Raw genomic sequence first — 21,826 nt, 5'->3', positions numbered from 1 at the left:
CGTTCCGCAAGCCCAAACCAAAGTATACTCACTGTCACAAAGAAGGTTATACTATGGATCGCTGCTACTTCATCCATGGGTTCCCATCTGGACCCCATAAAACTAGCTCGGGTTCCAAACCAAGTGCACACCAGGTCTCTTCTATTGACAACAATCTTTCCACTAGCAATCTTCCTTTTACTCTGGATCAATGCCAACAGCTTTTAGCCTTGCTCCACTCCCAGTCATCGCCTATGGCAAACCATATAGGTACTACTAAGTCTTTATCAGGTATATTCTCCCATCTTTCTTTCGAAAGTCTTTGGATTCTTGACAGTGGAGCCACCGATCACATGGTGCGCTCTCCCACTGACTTAACCTATTCTATTCCTGTTTTTGGTCGCACAGTATGACTACCTGTAATGCCCCGAACCCATAAACCTGGGTCCGGTGTGTTATACCTGATAATATCCTAATAAATCATAATCCTTACATACATACGCAGCGGAAAACATAATCATAATCTCCATAAACATAGTTCTACAATACCAACATTCCATAATACCAAAGTTTGCTATATCCTAACTAGAATCCATAAAATTTATCCATCACCTGCATTTCCATAGATACATAATTCCCAAAGCATTTCAGTATTTTCACAATCATTCATCCCTCAACATCTTTAAAACAAAATGACATAAAACATAAATCATAAATATTTACATCCAAATGTCATCAACATATACCCTGTTTCTTTATATTCCTCAAAAAGACTAAATACCCTCGAGCTCCCTAAGCCTGACCTCGAGGATGTCCTGAAAAAGAAATAATCATATTCGAGTGAAACACATCTCAGTAAGGGAAGAAAATATACATATTAAAACAGCGTGTGGCCAACATAAGGTAAATAGATATCATTTTAATTACATTTGCAAATCATTTATGTAACACTGAAATCATTTTATGAATCTAAACAATCACATGTAAATATTTAACCCACGAGATTACCCAAGGATAGGGGTGATTACCCGCCCATACAAGTAGCACCCCTCTGCTCTGATACTTAGGTAACCCTAAGGTCACAACTAAAGCATACTAAAGCACTCACCTTACTCAGTAAGCTCTCAAGTGATAAATTGATCTCGTACTCACGTTCAACAATATTTTACCAGCAAAGGCCCTAAGGATAGGGAAATCTACCTGCCCATACAAATAAGTTCCCTCTACCCTAGTACGTTATGCAGATACTGCCACATCTGAAACTACTAGTGCACTTGCCTTTCTTTTCAAGCCCTTAGGCGAAGAGTTCGGCTCGCCCAATCATAACATGTTCTACATACATAAATACTTCTAATATCATAATACTTTATTCCTTTCTGTCATTATTCATTCATACACATTTGTTTATGTTCACAGCTTTAAACATCATATTTCATTTCACTTTAAGTGACTATTTCTCATTTATATCGTTCACATTTATCATTTCATTGCATAACATTTTCATTTCATTCTTTTGTACTACAGCTGGTCTTTAGCCATCATTTGTTAGTCCACATAGAAATGCGCTAGAATCTACTACAGTTAGTCCACATAGAAATGTGCTAGAATATGCTAATATGGTTGTCTTTCAGCTGTCTTACATTTACATGGTTGCATTTAACATACACAAGTAACATTGTCCATATCATATTTTATTCTCAATACTTTACTTACTTAACTTGCATCTTACACATTTAATATATATTTGCACAGAATCTCATGCCACACAATTTAATGGTAAAATTCATATACATTCCTTACAAAATAAGTCAACCCTCATTTAATATTTATATGCTGAAAATACATTTCATTCCTTACTTACTTCCTTAGAAGATACCTTTCACTTTCATTCGTTTACTTTCACATATACATAGCTATATAAACAACCTTAGGCTCAGAAATCCATATATATATATATATAAACAACACATAATCCATTTTAATTCATGAAAACCTGATTTAATATATAAATTTCCCCCTTACCTGATTTTCAAACTACGCTGGCAGGATCCCCGAACCGATACTCGCAGCGTTCACTTGGACCCTGAATCAAAAATCCTAACTTAATTAAAATAAATTCTAACTAACTCTAATCTTAAGAAAAACACTTATTTACTACTTCTTAGGCTCCAAATAACAACATTCATTAAGGAATTCCAAAAATAACCCACTGACCCTGATTTTGGGATGTTTCCCAAACCTCACAACCCAACGATCAGCTCCTATAGCTTTGCAGAGAACGATCCCACGAACCTCGTGGCGATTTCGAATCATCAAACTGGGTCAAAACTGACCTGAAATCGAAGAGAGAAGGTGGGAAAACCGTTTTAGAGATAGAGAGAGAGAGAGAGAGAGAGAGAGAGAGAGAGAGAGAGAGAGAGAGAGAGAGAGAGATAGAGAGAAGAGGATTCACGATTTTTATCTTGAAAATTAAGAAAACCTCTATTTATAGGCATGACTTCGTCGACGAGACACATTGATTCGTCGATGAGGCACTATAGAGACTTCGTCGACGAGAAGTTACCTTCATCGACGAAATTCAGAGTTCCAAAATATACTCTCTCGGGATTCCTTCATCAACGAGAAACTGGAGTTCGTCGACGAGCTTTAGAAGGACACTCGTCGACGAGGACAGGACATTCGTCAACGAGGCCTACTTTTTCTTCTTAAATCCTTCTTTTCCCTTATTACCCATTAATCCATTTTATTCGTTATATTTCCTAATTATTTAATTTTCCAGGTCATTACACTACCTAATGGTTCTCATGCTATGGTAACACATATCGGATCCATCATTTTCTTTCATTCCCTTATTTTGAAAAATATTCTTTGTGTCCCTTCCTTTCATTTTAACCTTATTTATGTTTGCTTGTTATATCAAAATCTCAACTGCTTAATCATTTTTTTTACACACCTGTGTTTTATTTAGGACTCACACTCGATGAGGATGATGAGACAGGGCACTAAGAAGGATTGGTTGTACTACTTCCACAAGGCATCTCCTGCACGTCGTCAGGTGGCTACATCAAATTCCCAACTATGGCATCGCCGACTCAGTCATTTATCCAATAAAGTCTCGTCTTTTCTTTCATAATATATTGATGGCATTTGTTCCAATTTGGATCCATGTTCCATTTGCTCATTGGCTAAACAAACACGTGTTGAATTTCCTTCAAGTTGTATTTTTTTTATTGTACCTTTTCAATTAATACATATTGTCATTTGGGGGGGTGGGGTTACAGTGTTCCATCACTCACCGTGGCACAATTTTTCTTAACCATTGTTGCTGATTACACTCGCTGTACTTGGGTCTATTTAATGCATCATAAGTCGAAGACTCGTTCTCTTCTCCAAACATTTATTCGACTCATCGAAAATCAATTTAACCGTACAATCAAAATTGTGCGTAATGATAATGGTTCTGAATTCAATATTCCCTCATTCTACTCTGAAAAGGGCATTGTGCATCAAACTAGTTGCATTTCCACTCCTTAACAAAATGGGGTTGCGGAACGTAAACATCGCCATCTTTTAAATGTTGCCTGAGCTTTTTTATTTTAGGCCAACATGCCCAAAGAATTTTGGGGTCATGCTCTTCTTACTGCCACTTATTTGATCAACAGAACTGCTACTCCTCTTTTGGGCGGGAAAACTCCCTATAAAAAACTCTACAACACCCCGCCCAAATATCAACACCTTCGAGCATTTGGGTGTCTCTGTTATGCCTCCACTCACTTCCGCCACCCTTCTAAATTTGACCCTCGTGCCATTCGTTGTGCCTTCATTGGATATCCCTATGGACCAAAGGGTTATGCGTTATATGATCTTGTCACTCACAAAATCTTTGTCTCCTGTGATGTGGTCTTTCATGAGGATCAATTTCCTTTTAGCCACACCCCTTTTGAACCATCCTCTTCTATCTTACCGCATCCTCTTAACTCTCCAGATCTTCTCTCTGCCAACCCTACCCAGACACCTCCTATCTCACCTCCTATTCATTCCCCTTCTTCTGCTCCAATGGTCCCTATCCAGCGATCCACATGTGTAGTTCAGCCACCTGCCTACCTACGAGATTTCCATGTTGAACAAGCACTCCGTTCTCGTCCTATCCCATCATCTGACTCGGCAGTGATCCGTTCTTCAGGTACTTCTTATGTAATGCCCCGACCTGCCACGTGGGACGCAGGGTGCTACTTTAGTGACGCTTGTGTTCCTGATACCATATTCATTATATAAAAGCAGTGGAAATAAATAATGCATTCTCCAAAATGCATTACTAGAGTTCTAAACTATCTTTATACACAAAGGTCTCCAAATATCCATATTACAGACCATAATACAATGCCAAAAACCAACTCAGTCCATACAACCATATTACATATCCAGGGACTTCAAACATAATTTAAATACATTAGAGTTCTTACAGACATTCACAAAAACTAAACTAGCTATCACCTTGCCTCAGAGTTCACTAAGCATGATCTTGAGATGGTCCTGAAAAATGATTTGTATATTGGGGTGAGACACTTCTCAGTAAGGTAGATTAAGTTAATATCAGTGTGTGGCCAACATGAGTTTTTAATGTATATAAAGTATCATCAGTTGTTAATAAACCACGGTTATAAAATCATTCTAAGACCATACTCACACACACACACACACAATTATTTATAAGCGAAAGTTCCTGAGGATAGGGGAGATTAGATTGCACGCCTATACGTGTAGCTTCCCTCTGCTCTAATACGTTATGCAACTTGGTATGCCTACAACTGATACATATCAGGGTATTTGCCTTTCTCAGCAAGCCCTCGGGCAGAGAGTTTACTTTACCATAAACATTTATGCATTTAAAATTGCATACATGTACTCACACCTTTACAGTTGAAAAATATGCATTTGTTTCCTTAATATAAACCAGTTCAATAAATAATAACACCATTTACATAAATCAATAGATATGTGTAAAAGATACTCCCTGAGACTAACACACCATTTACTTCCCCATGGTACGAGTTGTGCGGCCTAAAGGCTGGACTTATGCCCTAGGGGATCAACCCAGACACAATCAAAGTAACTATTTGCAAGTGCATCTACAGGCATCCACAACCCAGTTGCAGGTCTGATAGCCTTACCACTTCCTGGTCTGGTCCCCAAGAAAGGTACTTCATCCTTACGCAGGCTAATCGACTGAAACCACCCTACACCTCTCAGTATAGTGTGGGCATGCATGGTCTCGTAATAATTCCCTATTAACTGTACCATGTTCACAATACAACTAGTCCTCAGGGTTCTTAAACCATATCATACAATTTCGGTAATAAAAACTGTAGCATAAATCTAATTTCATATAGAACCTACCATTTAATAAAACTTGGCCCCTGGCCGTTAAATAAAACTCGACTCACAGTCGTTAAATAAAACCTGGCCCCTGGCTGTCATATCAAATCCTAGTATTTAGCAAAGGCTGTTCCAGTATGTTTCACAAATAGTTTAGTATTTTCACAACCATACCCAAATTCGGTTATACAATAAACCCTACCAATTATTCACTTGCTACACAATTTCAGTATTTGAATATAATCCATTAAACAACTGAGGAGAAACATAATATATTTAGTTCGTATGATAAAACCAAGCTTTCCACCGTTCATTTCATTCAAAATACCATAAGATATAATCGTAGTTTATAAACCCCCTTTTTGAACGGTCGGTTTTCAAAATAACTTTAAAACTATAAGTAAACGTACATATAACACCTTTAAATCAGTTCAAATTCGATAAAAACTTGGATTAACTTAATCCCCTTACCTATTCCTGAAAATTGACCGCTAACTTCTGAAACAAAAAACCCTAGCTTTTTGATCCGCCGTCGAAAACAAACCAGCAAGCCGAGAAAGAAGAGGAGAGTGATAGGAGACCGAGCATGGGCTCCAGGTGAGCCTATTGGAAAGAGAGAGTCACTAAAGAGTGAGAGTAGAGAGAGAGTCCAAAAAGTCACTTTAGAGAGAGAGAAAGAGAGATGAAATTTTGAGTTTATGAAAAATATACCTTACTTACTACTTAAGTAAACTTACCCATAGGAAAACCGTCAATGGTTTTCCCTGCCCTCACAAAACCGTCGACGATTTGGCAGTTGACTCACCCCTGCTGACTGAAACTGGCAATGGTTTTCTCAAACTCTATAAAACCGTCGATGGTTTGGGTCCTGCCAAACCAGTTTCCTTATTTTTCTTTTGTTTTCATTTATTTCTCTCGTTTATATTTATTTTCTTTTATTTTTTGGGTTCAGATTTCTATACCTTATCCTCTTTCTGTTTTTCTTTCTTATGATTCCTTTTTTTCTACACACCGTGCTTTCACCACTACTATCTCCATTGCACAAGAACCCCAGTCTTTTTTGCAAGCCAGGCAGGATCCTCAGTGGCGTTCTGCCATGCGTGCTAAGATTGATGCCCTGGAAGCCAATCAAACTTGGGCTTTGATTCCTTTTCCACCCCACAAGCGACCCATTGGCTACAAATGGGTGTACAAAATCAAACACAATCTTGATGGATATGTAGAACGTTACAATGCTCGCCTTGTTGACAAAGGCTACAACCAAAAGGAAAGGATTGATTACACTGAAATTTTTGCCCCTGTTGCCAAGATGGTCACTGTTCGCATTGTTCTCGCTCTTGCTGCTATCCACAATTGGCACCTTTTTCAGCTTGATGATAATAATGCCTTTCTACATGGTGATCTCCATGAAGACATCTACATGCATCTTCCTCCTAGTTTCAGATGAAAGGGTAGACTAGGATTTGCAAGCTTAACAAGTCTCTATACGGCCTCAAACAAGCATCCAAGCAGTGGTATGATAAATTTTCTTTCACATTTATCAATGTCGATTATAAGCAATCTAAAACAGATTACTCTATGTTCATCTGATCCCATGAAACAAGTTTCACCTTCATCTTGGTCTATGTAGACGATATTATTTTGGTAGGAAATAACTTGGAATAGATCATTGGGCTTAAGAAATACTTGAAAGAATGCTTCAAACTAAAGGATCTTGGTCTTTTGAAATACTTTCTAGGGATAGAGGTGGCTTGCTCCAAAATTGGAATTTTCCTATCATAGAGGAAATATGCATTTGAGATACTTGAGGAGACTGGTTTCCTTGGGGCAAAACTGTGTAATCTACCAATGGAACCTAACTTGGCATTTAGTGAGACGGAAGGAGAACTTATCTCAGATCCATTTCATATCGAAGACTGGTTGGGAAATTGATATATTTGACTATCATTAGACCAGATTTGGCATATGCGGTGCACACATTGAGCCAATTCATGGATAAGCCTAAAACTTCCCACTTGGATGCAGCACATCGAGTTTTGCGCTATCTCAAACAGTCATCTGGGCAAGGAATTCTTTTGTCTACTTCCAATGGTATTCAGTTACATGCATTTTGTGATGCCGATTGGGCTCGATGTAGAGACACTTGGCGATCTATTACTGGGTATTGTATTTTACTTGGAAAACCACCAATCTCTTGGAAAACCAAGAAACAAACAACAATCTCATGATCCTCAGTTGAAATAAAATACTGCTTTATGGCATCAACCTATTGTGAAATTACCTAATTAAAGCAACTTTTGACAGATCTCCAGATAGCTGACCCACAACCAATCAAGCTGTATTGTGATAATAAAGTAGCTATTCACATCGCATCTAATCCATCTTTCCACGAGCGAACAAAATATATAGAAATCGATTGCTATCTTGTACGGGAGAAGATCCAAAATCAAGTTTTTCAAGCTATTCACATACCTACAAGTCAGAAGCCTGCGGATTTATTCACAAAAGCACTCGGACCCACACAATTCAACCATTTACTGAGCAAGTTGAGTATGATCAATATCTACTCCAACTTGAGGGGGAGTGTTAAGGAAATAACAAGATTTCCATATGAAGATCATACACACAAGGCAACCCAAGATTCACCGTGTGACAATAAAGACTGAAATCCTCTTTTGAGATTTGTAATGACCTAAAAATTACACCATTTTTTTTTTCATATAAAATATAAATTATGCTGATACCCCTATAATGCCTACTATAACATCTCAGGCCCCAGATGGGCACTGAGGTATCCCTGTACACAAATTGACACACCTATGCAGTGGTAAACATAAAGTCATACACCCACATTTACAATACTAGAATTCAGTGCTTCCAAACCATATATATACATATTCACACATCACCCTAGTATCATCTGCTCAAAAATATAATCCTCTGAACACACTTACCATATAATTAGGGCAAAACACAAGATCTCCCTATATGCGAGCCTTATCTGCTCACTTAATTGGGTCAACTGAAAAGTGTTAAACCACTAGGATGAGACAGCGCTCAGTAAGAGGAAATATGCTATTACTAGTGTGTGACGACTGAGTTTCATAAATATTATATTGATAATATCTGAAACTATAAAAGCTGGTGAATCAATATGCAGTGTAACTCGCATTTATCATGGTTTAAAGTATAACTATAATATCTAAGTTTTCTACTTTTCATACTTCTAGTATCATACTATATTACTGATATTCTGTAAATCTATATACATATACATAATTGAGATTTTACCCTGGAAAACTATACGTCATGATTTAACCCCTTATGGTAGGGTTGTGCGGCTCGTAGGCGGGACTTAATCCTGGTTGGCCCACCAAGTAAGTCAATTGTAACTCTACCAATCCTCAGCCTGGCCAAACTGCATCCTCTTTTAGGCTCGAAACTGGTAACTATCTCGTCAAACCAACCTCCTCAATGCAGAGTACTGGGGGGATTGTAATCTCTTCATAGGCACGGCTGACAGAATCCATATATTATCTGAGATATGTGGTTGCACTCTGATATGAAAATAGCAACGGTATCGTGCTCTGCTAACTGAACATAACTTGATTCATCAGGGTCTGATACTGTATATACTATTTTTATAGATATCCTACTGTTTTCATCATGATTGAAAAATAACCATAACACTATAAATCTTATATGAAAAATACTATAATATCTTACTGTAATATCTAACTGTTATATCTGACTGAATAATCTGTAATGTCTGAGTGTTATGGTTTTGGAAAGCATGACATTCTGTATTTATTGTAAAATACTGGTTTGTATAATATTTGTAAAATATCTGTCTGGTAAATATATTTGTCTATAGATATACACTGTAAATCATTATATTCTGAAAAACTATACAAATTATGTACTAATCAAATATCTACTCAGGTCACATAATTATTAAAACTCATGTTCTGAAATTTGTAAAACTGTATAATTTGTACCCCATATATTAATAAACAAGTACTTTAATTTACTAATAATATTTCTGAATTTCATAGCATAGCATATTTCCTTTACCTAACTAGCTGGGAGGCTCGCCTCCCACTTAATCCTCACGCTCACGGCATATTATCCCCAAAATCCTGAAATAATACACATGCATATTTCCAATAAATCAACTATATTTCCCCAAACCTACATTCTTATAAATTTTCTAAATTATAATTTACATGGGCTCCTAAAAATATTCACTAAGGTCTGCAACCCATGTCTGCAGGGTCCCAAACACCCTATTCCTGAAAATATAATACTCAAATTTTACTTCACAAAACTCCAGTATATTAGCATATAATACTAAATCTGACCTCAAATGAATTGGGTAATACTGAAAATGCTCAAATAATACACTCACCCTGATTTTGTGATGGTTCCCAAACATCTTAAATTGACATTTCACTCTTGCTATGTTGTAGAGAATCTCCCTGATCACCATGGTAGCTTCTGATCGTCAAACTGGGGAGAGACGGAGCCGAAAACTTAGAGAGAAGTGAGAGAATCCTATCTTTAGAGAGAGAAAATGAGAGAGAGAGAGAGAGAATTTCCTTCACTAAAAACCCGTTTCCTGCATATTTATAAATGTCTTGACACATGGCCTTGTCGACGAACCACGTCACCTCGTCGACGAGTCCAAGAGGAGTTTTTTCGATGAACCCTTATTCCTTGTCGATGAAATTCAGGTCTTGAAAATCGCCCTCTCGGTATCTTCTTATCGACGAGACACATATCCCCGTCGACGATCCCAAGAGACCCTGCTGACCTTCTTAAAATTTTCCTTTACTTCCTCTTTTCTTTTATTATTTAATTACCATAATTCTATGGGTCTTTACAAGATTGGTCAAACCATGATTTACTTTAATTGTCTACAGAAGAAATTGTATAAATAGGAGCACTGTACAATGTAAATACACACCGAAAAATGTTGACTCTATGAGTCTGATCCCGTTTTGATTATGACAAAACCAATGTTTCTCACCTATGCACTGAACTTCTTGAACAAGTTCATCCTAAGCATGCACTGTTGGTAGGAACTCAAGTAAGTCATACGGACTATGAAGATCAAGCTTTATTTATGGCGTCTAAAGAATCTAAAAAATGAAGACCTTTTTGCTATTGTATTTGCATTCATTTTTAATTGGTCTATAATAATATGGTTTGTAATAATGCATCTGCATGCATGATAGGTTTTAATGCTCAAACAAGACCATAGATTGACCATAAGGATCCGAATGGTCTTAGGGCACCCTTTAAGGTCGACCGACACCAGATTTTTTCGGTAGACCTCAATAGACCTTAGTGAGACCTTAGGTCCCAACACATATGCACAAATAAGTCCCCATTATCACTTGCACAATCAAGGGATCAACATGAAATAAATTGGACAAAATAAGCATGTTCGGTCGACCGACCCAACCAAGCTTATTAGCTTGGTTGACCGAACTGGCTAGTGGTCAACTGTTTGACCATAGTATGAACGGCCAAACCTAGCCAAGTTTATTTATCTTGGTCGACCAAACCTCCCTAGGTCAACATATTAACCGCTCGGTCGACCGACCAAAATTATATGGGCAACGCCTTGGTCGACGGAACCCCCACGTGAGAATTTTCAACCGCTCGATTGACCGAACCTTGTAGTTCAAATTGACTCGGTTGACCGAACCGCATGGATTTAGAAAATTGCCTTTGAACCACTCATGTACGGTCAACCATCCTTCTAGTTTAAAATGATCCTGGTCGACTGAACCCAGCCACTTGGTCAACTGAACCTTAAGTACGGTCAACCAGTGCTCATGGGTTGGCAAAAATTACCGAGGTTAAAATGCTGTTATTTTTTATTAACCCCATTTAAACTTTTCCAAAAATGACAAATAGGTCCTCAACGGTCAAAATTAAAAGGGTCCCTATATATATATATATATCACTTCATTTGACTTAATTAGCAACAAATTAGCAAAAGTTATTATGAAATTTTCCTCTCAAAATTTTCGTACTCTTTTGCTACATTCTTTTGATTCCAAGCCCATATCTTTGAAAACTCTCACTCATACTTTCTTGCAAACATTCTTTTTGATTGAGTGTTGGTTTCACTAGTTCCCATCTCTTGCAAATCAATTGCAAGGTTGAAAAGAAGTTATTGTGGTTATTGAATACACTTTTACAAATCATTCCTTTGGCAAATACTCTCACATACACATACATTTTGAAAAATTCATTTTGAGAGTTCTTGCTCATTTGATCTATCCCATAGTATTTTATTTCATAAATATTTGATTGGGAAGATCTTGATTTTAGCTTGCTAGTCTTGGCATTTATATTGCAAAACTTGAAAGCTTGCATACTTCATTTGATAAATCTTTTGCAAGCTTAAACCCTAAGTATCTACTGTGATTGTATTTGATCAAATATTTGCTTGATACTTGATTAGGGTTTTGAAGTATCCTTGACTATTCACTGATTGAATATACTATCTTGAATTAAGTTTCAAGATCTCACTCAAGCATTAAATCCATATTATCTGTGAGTGCATATTTATCTGGATCGTAGTTAGTACATATATGCTTGTTTAGAAATGCTTAAATTATACGCAAAATGTCATATTCATTGATTGTATTTCAGGCGTGGCCTGAGGGGGCGATAATTCAGCCAGAAAGGATTGTTTGTAAAGGTTGAGGTCAGCTCTGTGCTAATTAACCTGGTTGTATTAGGTGCCGCTCCACCCGTTAAGTGAGCCTTAGTATAATCCTTGTGTTTGTAAGCCAAGACGGGGATATAGGTAGGATTGACTGAACTCGATATCATATTCGGTGTCACTTTTACATTTCCTGCATTATATTCTGCTTTGTATTTGATTTAAAATTTGCCTACTGAATATACCGCATATCTGATTGACACGTCATTGTATTTGGTTGAGAAATACTGAAATTGTGGTGCATGTATTGAAAATTATTTAATATATCATATATGCATTTTCATATATGCTTAGACTACTCTTAGGTTGCATTATATTGTTGCTAGATTAGTTCAACATAGGAGGACATATTTAAATCTCCAATTTACCCACCTCTTGGGATTGCACTAAAGTTAACAAAAAATATAGAAAATCTTTCTCTCAATTCTATTATTCCTCTCCAAATTTTAGACTTTGAATTTCTTCAAAAATACCATATAAATTTGTCTCATATTGAAAAAAATAAAAATAAAATTGAGGGCATACCTTACCTTGAGATCTTTTATAAAAGTGAGCTGAGAGTCCCACCACATGCGCCATAGGGGACGAAGGTGGGGATCTATGAATATATATATATATATATATATATATATATATATATATGTATGTATGTATATGGCATGCACCTAAATTTTTTGTATCGTAATTTAAAAATTGGTAAATGTATTTATTTCTATTATTGTATGTAATTTTTTTATATGAAAAAATAGATTATAACAATAAATTATCAATAATATCAAGTTAAAAGTAAATACACAATTTGATAATTCTTAAAAGAAAAAATTTGGAGAATAAAGAGTGAGAAAAATATTTATCATAAATATATATTAATTTTATTTCAAGGAAAAGAGAAGCTTTGAGATATTAATTACAATTAATAGCTTAATATTTGTTAGTGTCTTGAGTTTTTAAAAAGTGTCAATTATTTTAAATTATATCGAGAATTGGTGAAAACAATAGAATTAGTAATATTTAATCTCCTTACTAGATTGACTCAATTTATTTTAATTATTCTTATTTCTAAAATTGTAATTGGGCATACTTATTTTTTTTTTAAGTTATGAATTTTATTAAAAGCAAACTCATAATAAGATAAAAGATGACTATCTTGTGAATTACTTTATTAGATATAGTAAAAAAGAAACTGTACAAAAGTTCCATATTGGTTCAATGTTGATGACTTTTATATTACGAAAGAAGCGGTAAGTACAATTATAGGATCATTACTTAAGTTAAATTATTTGTTTATATTTGATCTTTTGAATTTTTTTTTTGTATATATCATGCACATAGTGACATATATACTTTTTATTTATTTATCTTTTTATAGTTATTGAGGTGTATTTACTCACAATTCTAATTAATAATTTTTAAATTCTTATATCTGTAGATAATTTGGTTTAAAATTAATAAAGTCATTATAATTACAAGCATATTAAAATAAATTCTTTAACTATATATATATATATATATATATATATATATATATATTGCCCTCTCCCCTTAAATATATTTTCTGGATCCTGCACAGCATGGTGGGTAGCTAATAAGTGTAAATGAATTCATATTCGAAACAGAATATGAATTTTTGAGTTTAAATTTGAATTTGTATAGACTTGAAAAAAGTCGATGCAATTTTATATTGTATTATATACATAACCGAGATTGTTATCCTATATTTCTAAATGAAAAATAAACATATTTTATGTATTTCATTTAATTTTTAATATATTTGAGAGCTACTATAAAATAAAATGGAGACACCATTCATACTTTATATATATATATATATATATAAAATAAGGTTTAATAATATATTTTTTCATAGTACTAATAATACCTATGAGCAACGTTACTCTCTCATCCCATCCATTTTTTTTTTTTCAAATAACTTTCAAACATAAAATAATTTTTGGATTTTTAAAAATATGGTTACCCCACGAATATTTATGCAAGGGCCCTGCCCCGGTTAAGGGGAGAATCTAAAGCGCGGTACTTTCTTTTCAATTCTTTGCTTGAGCGCTGCCTTGGTGGTCGGCGCCTCACTCTCCCGTCTAGACTGTTTTTCTTCTTTGCTAAGATGTCGTCGACGGCAGACATCGTGAAGAACCGATTTCTAGGGTTGTTGATATGGCAATCAATTCACTCAACTGTCATCTTCGTCCTCGTCCGAACCTTGTTGCTGGCGCCGTTCGTCTCCAGAAGCTCTTTCTTTCCCTCTCTCGAAGCCTGTCTCTCTTTCATCGTTTTTCACCTATCCCTCCTCCTGTTCTCAGTCTCCGTCTTCCTCTCCGCGTCTCCGCAGGCCTGTCGCCCTGCCTCGCTCTTTGACCTTGCTCTCGCCCTACTTCGATTCCTCTTTGTACCTTCTGCCGCTGCCCCTGCGGCCGATTTTTGCCGCCGCGCCAAAATTTCTCTCAGCTTGTTGCTTTTGGTAGCCGTGTCAGCTATGTCAGGATTCCTATCACTGGTTTCGTTGTGTGGCTGGCTCAACTCGGACTATGTTTTTGGTGGAGCGGTAGGGTTGAGAGGACTTGCTCATGGAATCATGTACGGATTATATTACGTTTTTAAGCACCGATGGGTTTTAAATTATCCCATAATTCAGGTGAATGAATCAACGGCCTTCTTTTTTCTTTTTTCATTGTCACATTATATATCCTTTGGATTATAAACGCTTCGTTGTTGTCTCACTAGCATTTTGTAGCCTTTTTTTTTTTCTCGGTTGTAGTGAGCATCATCTAGAACTAAATAAGGTTTTAGATTGATAGAAATTATTTTTTCCCTTCATGCTTCACAGTTGGATTAGAGTGAATCTTTATAATGTGTGCATTTTCAAATACCTAGTGTATGGAAAAGTTCGGACAAGGTGGCTCTTTTATCGCTTGGTTAAGGGACGAGGATAAACTGGTCCCTCTATTTCTCTCGTGTATTCAGGCTTTTTAATGCTAAATTTGGTCTTATTCTTGACTAGTAGCGTCTATTTTCAATGGTGTAAAGCAAGGGAATTAGATTTTGGTAAAAAAGAAGGGAGATGTACATTGAAGAGGGAAGTAGGGCTATTGATTGAGGGGTTGGATTGGTGCCCAATTCCTGTGGAGAAGCTATGTAGAGATGGAGAGGCCCTTTGAGGAGGATGAAATTAGAAGCTTTGGGGCCAGATGGATTTCATGGCTTTCTACCTAGTGCCTAAAAGGATTTCGCTACTAGACTCAAGGATTTTAGGCTAGTTAATCTCATCAACTGTGTATATTAAGATCCTCATTAAAGTGCTATGTAAAAGATTGTCTAGTATCTAGATGGATGCTATTTTCCAAATGTAGTGTCTATTAATTGGTGGTAGATAGATTTTAGATGCAACTCTAGTAGTTAATTAGGTTGTTGAAGATGTTGTTAGAAGAAATACAGGGGCCTGGTTTTGACATAGGATTTTGAAAATGCTTATGATCATGTTAGTTGGGATTTCTTGGATAGATGAAATATGCATTTAGGAGAGAAGTTCCGGCAGGCCTTTTGTAGTGGATGAAGATTCGGGGAAAATTGTTATTTTGGGGGAAAATCTAGTGGTTAAGGAAGCTATATTTGATAAGTTTTGGCCTAAAAGGTCTATGCTTGTCAGAAGGTAGTGTAGATGGGTTTTGAAATGAGGAAAAAGTTTGAAGGAGAGATACTGGAGGGAATTTATGTATAGTGGAAGAGCAAATTGTTTAGAAGGATGATACAAGTGAGTGGATAAGTTTGTGATGTCCTTAGTGATTGTGATTGTGATGGTGGTTTGCTTTTGGATGAGATTCGAGGGCTATATGGATATGTTTCTGAATCTGATGTACTTGAGGATTTATTGTATGTGCTGCCACCTCAAATGGAAGGATTGGAGCTAGGAAACATTGACACTTTTGGAAGCTTGATGTGTTTGAAACTGTCAGATACTGACATATCACTCCTCACACGCATAAGAAACTAATTAATTAATTAATTTTTAGATTGAGACACTACTTGACACGTCAAGAACATATTTGGGACATTTTTTGCAGCAAAATGCTGTTTTTTTTGCCCCTTTTAACAATGTTATAGAAATCCACAAAAAAGGTGAGAAGCGAAAAGGTTCTTTTTGACATTGAAGTGATTGGACTTTGGAGCCCTACTACACTGCGCCAGCCTTGCAAAGCACTGTCGATCCTCCTAACTCTTAGAATTTAGGGTAAAAGACATTGACTTCCCATGAAGTTTAGCAAAAAGACAATGACTTCCCTAAGGTTTCAAAAATCCTATAGACCTGCCATGAGACTTCAAAAATCCCATAAACGTCCCTTGACATTTGTTTTTTGAGACACTTATACCTTTCAAAAAGTTGTCTTTTTGCTAAATATAAAGAGGGGTTGTGGAATTTTTGAAATCTAAGTGGAGGTTCTTGAACTTTTTGGAACCTTAGTGGATGTTCAAGTCTTTTTGTTAAACCTCAGGGGAGTTCAGTCTCTTTTACCTAGAATTTATCCTCTCTCTAAAACCATCACTCTCTCGCCAAAATTGAACTTTAATTCTCTGTCACCTCTCACTGCCATAGTAGGCCACTATCCTACCATCAAAAGTTGATAGGGGCAATACTTTTACTGATGCATTGCCGCATCAGGGTCGTGTGATCCATCGAGTCATCATGAATCATTAGAGCAACATGCAAAGCTTGTGTTGACCTTTTATATATTAAATGCATCCCTTCCAAGCTTTGTTGCATGTGTGAGTTCTAGAATTACTGCAATTATTTGAGTAGCAAATACCATCAAACAAAATATCATTGACTTATGTGTCGTTTGTAGTTTCAGAGTCTAAATTAGTTCATACTTACACATGCATGGCTTAATATTTGAGGATCATATGAGTGCTAATAGGAACTAGGTAGCATTCCTTATTGAAGTTGACATTGCATGAGCTCAAAAGGAAATCGACACAAATGTCGTTGTTGTCTGCATTGAGTGATAAACACTTGGTTAAGGTTTTGCATCCAAGTGTAATTCTCACATAACGTTTTGCATCCGAGAGCACAAGTAGCAAACCCCACAAACCATGATCATAAGTCACACAAGTGAGGCATGCACATGGATTACAAGGATTGCTTCAATGTTCACCCCACACCCCTCAAAGTAGTCACCGCTCTAGATTTATCATTTTTTTTTTCATTTCTTTTCTTTTTAAATTTCTTGATGAGCTATGCCCATTGTGCACCATCAACCATGCCCTTGAGTTGTTTCTTTGTATTTGGGCCAATATGTTATAATATGAATGTAGTTGATGATTGTATAACCGTAGTTTGTAAAATGTGCAACTGATAGTTGCGTATGAATGATGCTTATACTGTGCTTTAAATTAAAATTACCTAAATGTTTGTCATCTAAAAGGAAAAACATGCCTAAGCATGCATGTTTTAAATTAATAAATTAATATACCCCAGCCATGTTGTGTCCTCATTTTTTAAAAATTATTGTATCGTTGTGCCAATATCAGTATCTGTGTCTCTTGTCAATATCCGTGCTTCATAGGTCTGGAGGGGATTAGTATTGTTGAAAATGATGGCATGGATGAGAAGCAAATGTGTAAGGTTGGAATATTTATCCATGTGGAGGAGATTTTGGGAAGGATCTAGAAGCTCAACATTTGATGGATAGATGTCTGATTGTGGAGGAAACAATATTTGGCTTGATGGCGGTGAGAGTAAGGTGAACAAGGTTAGAGCAAACTAGTAAATCTTTGAAGTGTTCAGTCAATTATGTAGGAAAGGGTTTAAAGAGGGGTTTTCTTGGTTAATTATTGTTAGTTTTGTTTTCGATTTATATTTTGTATTCTTTCATTATTATTTCTTATATTTCATTTTTACTTTTGTTTGAGGATATCCTATCATTGCCTACGATGTGCTTTCTATTTCCTCTCTTATCTTTTTTTACTAAAAAAATATATAATAATGCAGGAAAATAGCTAAACATGGTTAATAAGATACATCATTGTTAGGTATGTTGTGTATAAGGTGCCATAGTTGTAGTACAACAATAATAATCGTATTGACTATATTTAGTTAATAGAAATGATATTCAAAAATTAATTGAACATTAGTTACACACCTAATTTAGACATTAATAGTTGAAGAAAATGTTGTAGCTAATATGTAATATCCAAGTTCAGTTTTGCATAAAATTTCAAAGCTTGAAAGTTCACATTCTTATCCTTCTCGTTATTATGAGTTTTGATGTTGAATCTCAAAATTTAATTTCAAGGAAATTTTGTTCCATGGCCAAAATTTTGAAAAATTTTCTAAAATTTCAAGATTTCGATATTTGTTTGGATAATTTATGAAAAATTTGATGGAAATTTCACAAGGTAGACGTGGTTGCAAGCAGAAATTTGGTGGGAAATTTTAAAAATTTATTTTTCCCTATGTTTGGAGAAACCTTGGATTTGGAGTTGTATTGGATTTGAATAAGATGTAACACAAAATTGTATTGAAATTTGTCCAAATCCACTCAAATGCAAATCCAAGGTCCGAAATCCATGCTCCCAAACACAACCTTTGTGGAAACCTAAGTCCAAGCCCTCATCAATTAGGATGAGAAAGTTTATTGATTTATTTTTTGTTTTGAGTGAAATCGTAAGTTAGTCCATGTACTTTTAAGGGAGTTTTATTTTTTGTCTATATGCTTATTATTAGTATGATTAAAGACCTATACTCACTAATTTCGAATATTATAATGGAGGAAAAACTCTTTAATACCTATATACAAAATAAAGGAGATATTCAAAATTGTGATAACTATCGTGGAATTAAACTTATGAGTCATACGATGAAACTATGGGAAAGGGTAGTTGAACAAAGATTAAGGTTAGAAACGAAGATCTCAGAAAATCAATTTGGTTTTATGCTTGGGAGATCTACCACCGAAGCTATTTATGTTTTAAGAAGAAAAATGGAAAAGTTTAGGGAAAAGAAGAGGGACTTGCATATGATATTTATTGACCTTGAGAAAGCATATGATAGGATACCTAGGGAAATTTTATGGTGGGTTTTAGAAAAAAAAAGGTGTATGTTGTAGGTATACCGATGTCATTAAGGATATGTACGATGGAGTAATGACTAGTGTAAAGACTATAGATGGAGAAACTAGAGAATTTCCAATTATCATAGATGTACATCAATGATCTGCTTTGAGTTATCTTTTTGCTTTAGTGATGGACCAATTGACTAAAAGTATTCAAAAGGAGGTTCCATGGTGTATGTTGTTTGCAGATGATATTGTATTAATTGACGAAACTAGGGACGAAGTAGAGGTAGAGTTAGAATTATGGGGGGAAGCCTTGGAATCATGGTTTTAAATCGCGGTAGCGGGTAGCGTAACGTAACGGTAATGGGTGTAACAGGAAGCAGGAGTAGCGGATGTTACATAACGGGAAGCGGGTGTAACGGCCATGAATTTTTTTGAAGCACGCACAACCTTGTGCATATTAGCGTACTTACATGTTTTAAACTTTTTGCCATTCTTAGAAAGGGTTTTAGTGTATTTTGGACCCTTTAGTTCGAGTAACTAAGTTATTTGGTAAGGGCAACAAGTTTACATTTGTTTTAAACCATCATTGATAGAAAATTACATGTGTGCACGTATTTATACTTCTCATTGTTCTTATCTGTGATAAATTCTTATGTGTGCTAAATGAATTAATAAAATAAAATACATTATACACTCCATTAATCTATTAGACACATAAGACATACGAATAATGTAAATATAAAATAGCTAGAAAAGAAAGAAGGTTGAAGTTGAAAAATAAAGAACATAAATATCACATTACTAATATTATTAAAAAAAAAAAAATTTCCTAACAAGTTAGTGTTTTGAAATTGTTAATTAATGCATCTATTGTGAGTATTTAAAGAAATAGTAAATTTTGCATCATTGTCATCCTCATTATAATCTTTGCCCCCTCTTGCGACTTGATTTATTGAGAATGATATATGAAAAAGAGAGAAAAAGTGAGAAAAAAAAGTAAAAAATAAAATATTTTTTTGGTGTAACAGTCCTGTAGCAGTTACGTAATGGCCGTAGCGGTCTTTACGTAACGGTCACGGTCCGTAACGGCCACTACGGCCGCGATTTTTCTTCCCACCGATTTCGCGGTGTGTAACGGTATCGGTAGCCCAAAAATCCTTTACGTAACAGCGTTACGGAACGGTTGCGGCCTTTATTTAAAACCATGCTTGGAATCTAGAGGCTTTAGGATAAGTAGAAATAAAACAGAATATATGAAATGTAATTTTAGTAATGATAGGAGGAATATTGGAGACAAAGTTAAACTTGATGATGATGAAATAAATAACACTTGTAGATTTCGATACCTTGGATCTATTATGCAAGCTGAAGGAGAAATTGACGATGATGTAATGCATAGAGTTAAAGCAGGTTGGGTAAAATGGAGAAGTGCTTCAAGTGTGCTTTGTGATTGTAAAATACCCTTAAAATTGAAAGGGAAGTTTTATAGGACAGCTATAAGACCAACTATGCTATATGGATCGGAATGTTGGGCGAAGAAAAAACATAATATCCAAAAAGTAAAAGTTGCCTAGATGAGAATGCTTAGATGGATGAGTGGTATAACATTGAAAGATAAATTAAGAAATGAACATATTCGTAGTAAGTTAGGTGTAGCTCCTATAGAAGATAAGATAAGGGAGGGACGACTCAGATGGTATGGACACTTGCAACGTAGGCCTTGTAGTGCACCTGTGAAGAAGAGTGACTTAGTTACTGTGGGGGACAGTAGAAGGGGTAGGGGTGGACCTAAAATAATTTAGGACGAGATAGTGAGTAAGGATTTAATATCTTTGAATCTATTAAAAGAAATGATCCATGATCGCATAAATTAGCGGAAAAGGATTCATATAACCGGCCCCACTTAGTGAGATTAAGGCTTGGTTTTGTTGTTGTTGTTGTTTTAGGTGCAGTCCGACGGTGTTAGTGAAACTTGCTAAGATGTAACACCAAATGCAGCCCTAGCATTACATTTTGTTGTTTTGCTGTTAGGTGCTATGTGCCTAGCCTTTGGAAAAAAGAAAAGAACAGAAGTAGTGATTTGGCAACTTTAATTGCATCAATTTAATGTGTTTAATTTTACCCAATTAAAATGATAGTGAAGTGGCTAACTTATGAGTTCACTCTTTTTATTTTCGGTGCTGGGGTTGGGTTGGAGGGGATTAAGGTTTGCTTTTAAAATCAACACCACCTCCCCCAAAATAAACAAGGGAAAAAAAAAGGCAAAAACCCTGTGTTGGGTCCTCCTTACTCTGAATTCATGCCCAATGCTTGGTTGTCCAATGCAAGTTGGTAAAGCCTATTTTTGGTGGCCCAAAGAGGAGTTCTGCAATGAACTCTTCTGATTAGTTCATTTTTCCTACTATATTAGTTACATATATTTTATTTTCAAAAATTATAAAATAAATATGTGTGGCTCAACCTTCTTAATGCTTTTGCCAAAGCCCAAACCCTACCAGTTGGGCCAAGTTGGGCTAGGTCTGAACATATTTGAGGATTATTCTTGGTGTCCAAGCCCATCCAATCATGGTCTGCAGTCTTTAATAGGATTAACACTGTGGATTTGCTACAGGTAAGAAGATCAAATAAAGCTTTGTTTCTAATGTGTTATCTTTCCTAAGTT

The 21,826-nt window shown here is 35.7% G+C and overlaps 1 protein-coding gene across 1 annotated transcript in view; it reads left to right on the top strand.

Annotated features, from left to right (window-relative positions):
• The first annotated feature begins 14,093 nt into the window (after positions 1-14,093).
• LOC131146567 (uncharacterized) overlaps positions 14,094-21,826 on the top strand; it is a 49,802-nt gene continuing 42,069 nt past the window's right edge. The window contains exon 1 of the mRNA XM_058096235.1: positions 14,094-14,744. Within this exon, the coding sequence (XP_057952218.1) occupies positions 14,217-14,744 (528 nt within the window). The 5' untranslated portion in view covers positions 14,094-14,216. The remainder of the gene's footprint in view (positions 14,745-21,826) is intronic.

The sequence above is a fragment of the Malania oleifera genome, chromosome 13 (assembly GCF_029873635.1).
Source record: "Malania oleifera isolate guangnan ecotype guangnan chromosome 13, ASM2987363v1, whole genome shotgun sequence".
Lineage (NCBI taxonomy): Eukaryota > Viridiplantae > Streptophyta > Magnoliopsida > Santalales > Ximeniaceae > Malania > Malania oleifera.
This window is presented reverse-complemented; position numbering and strand designations above follow the sequence as displayed.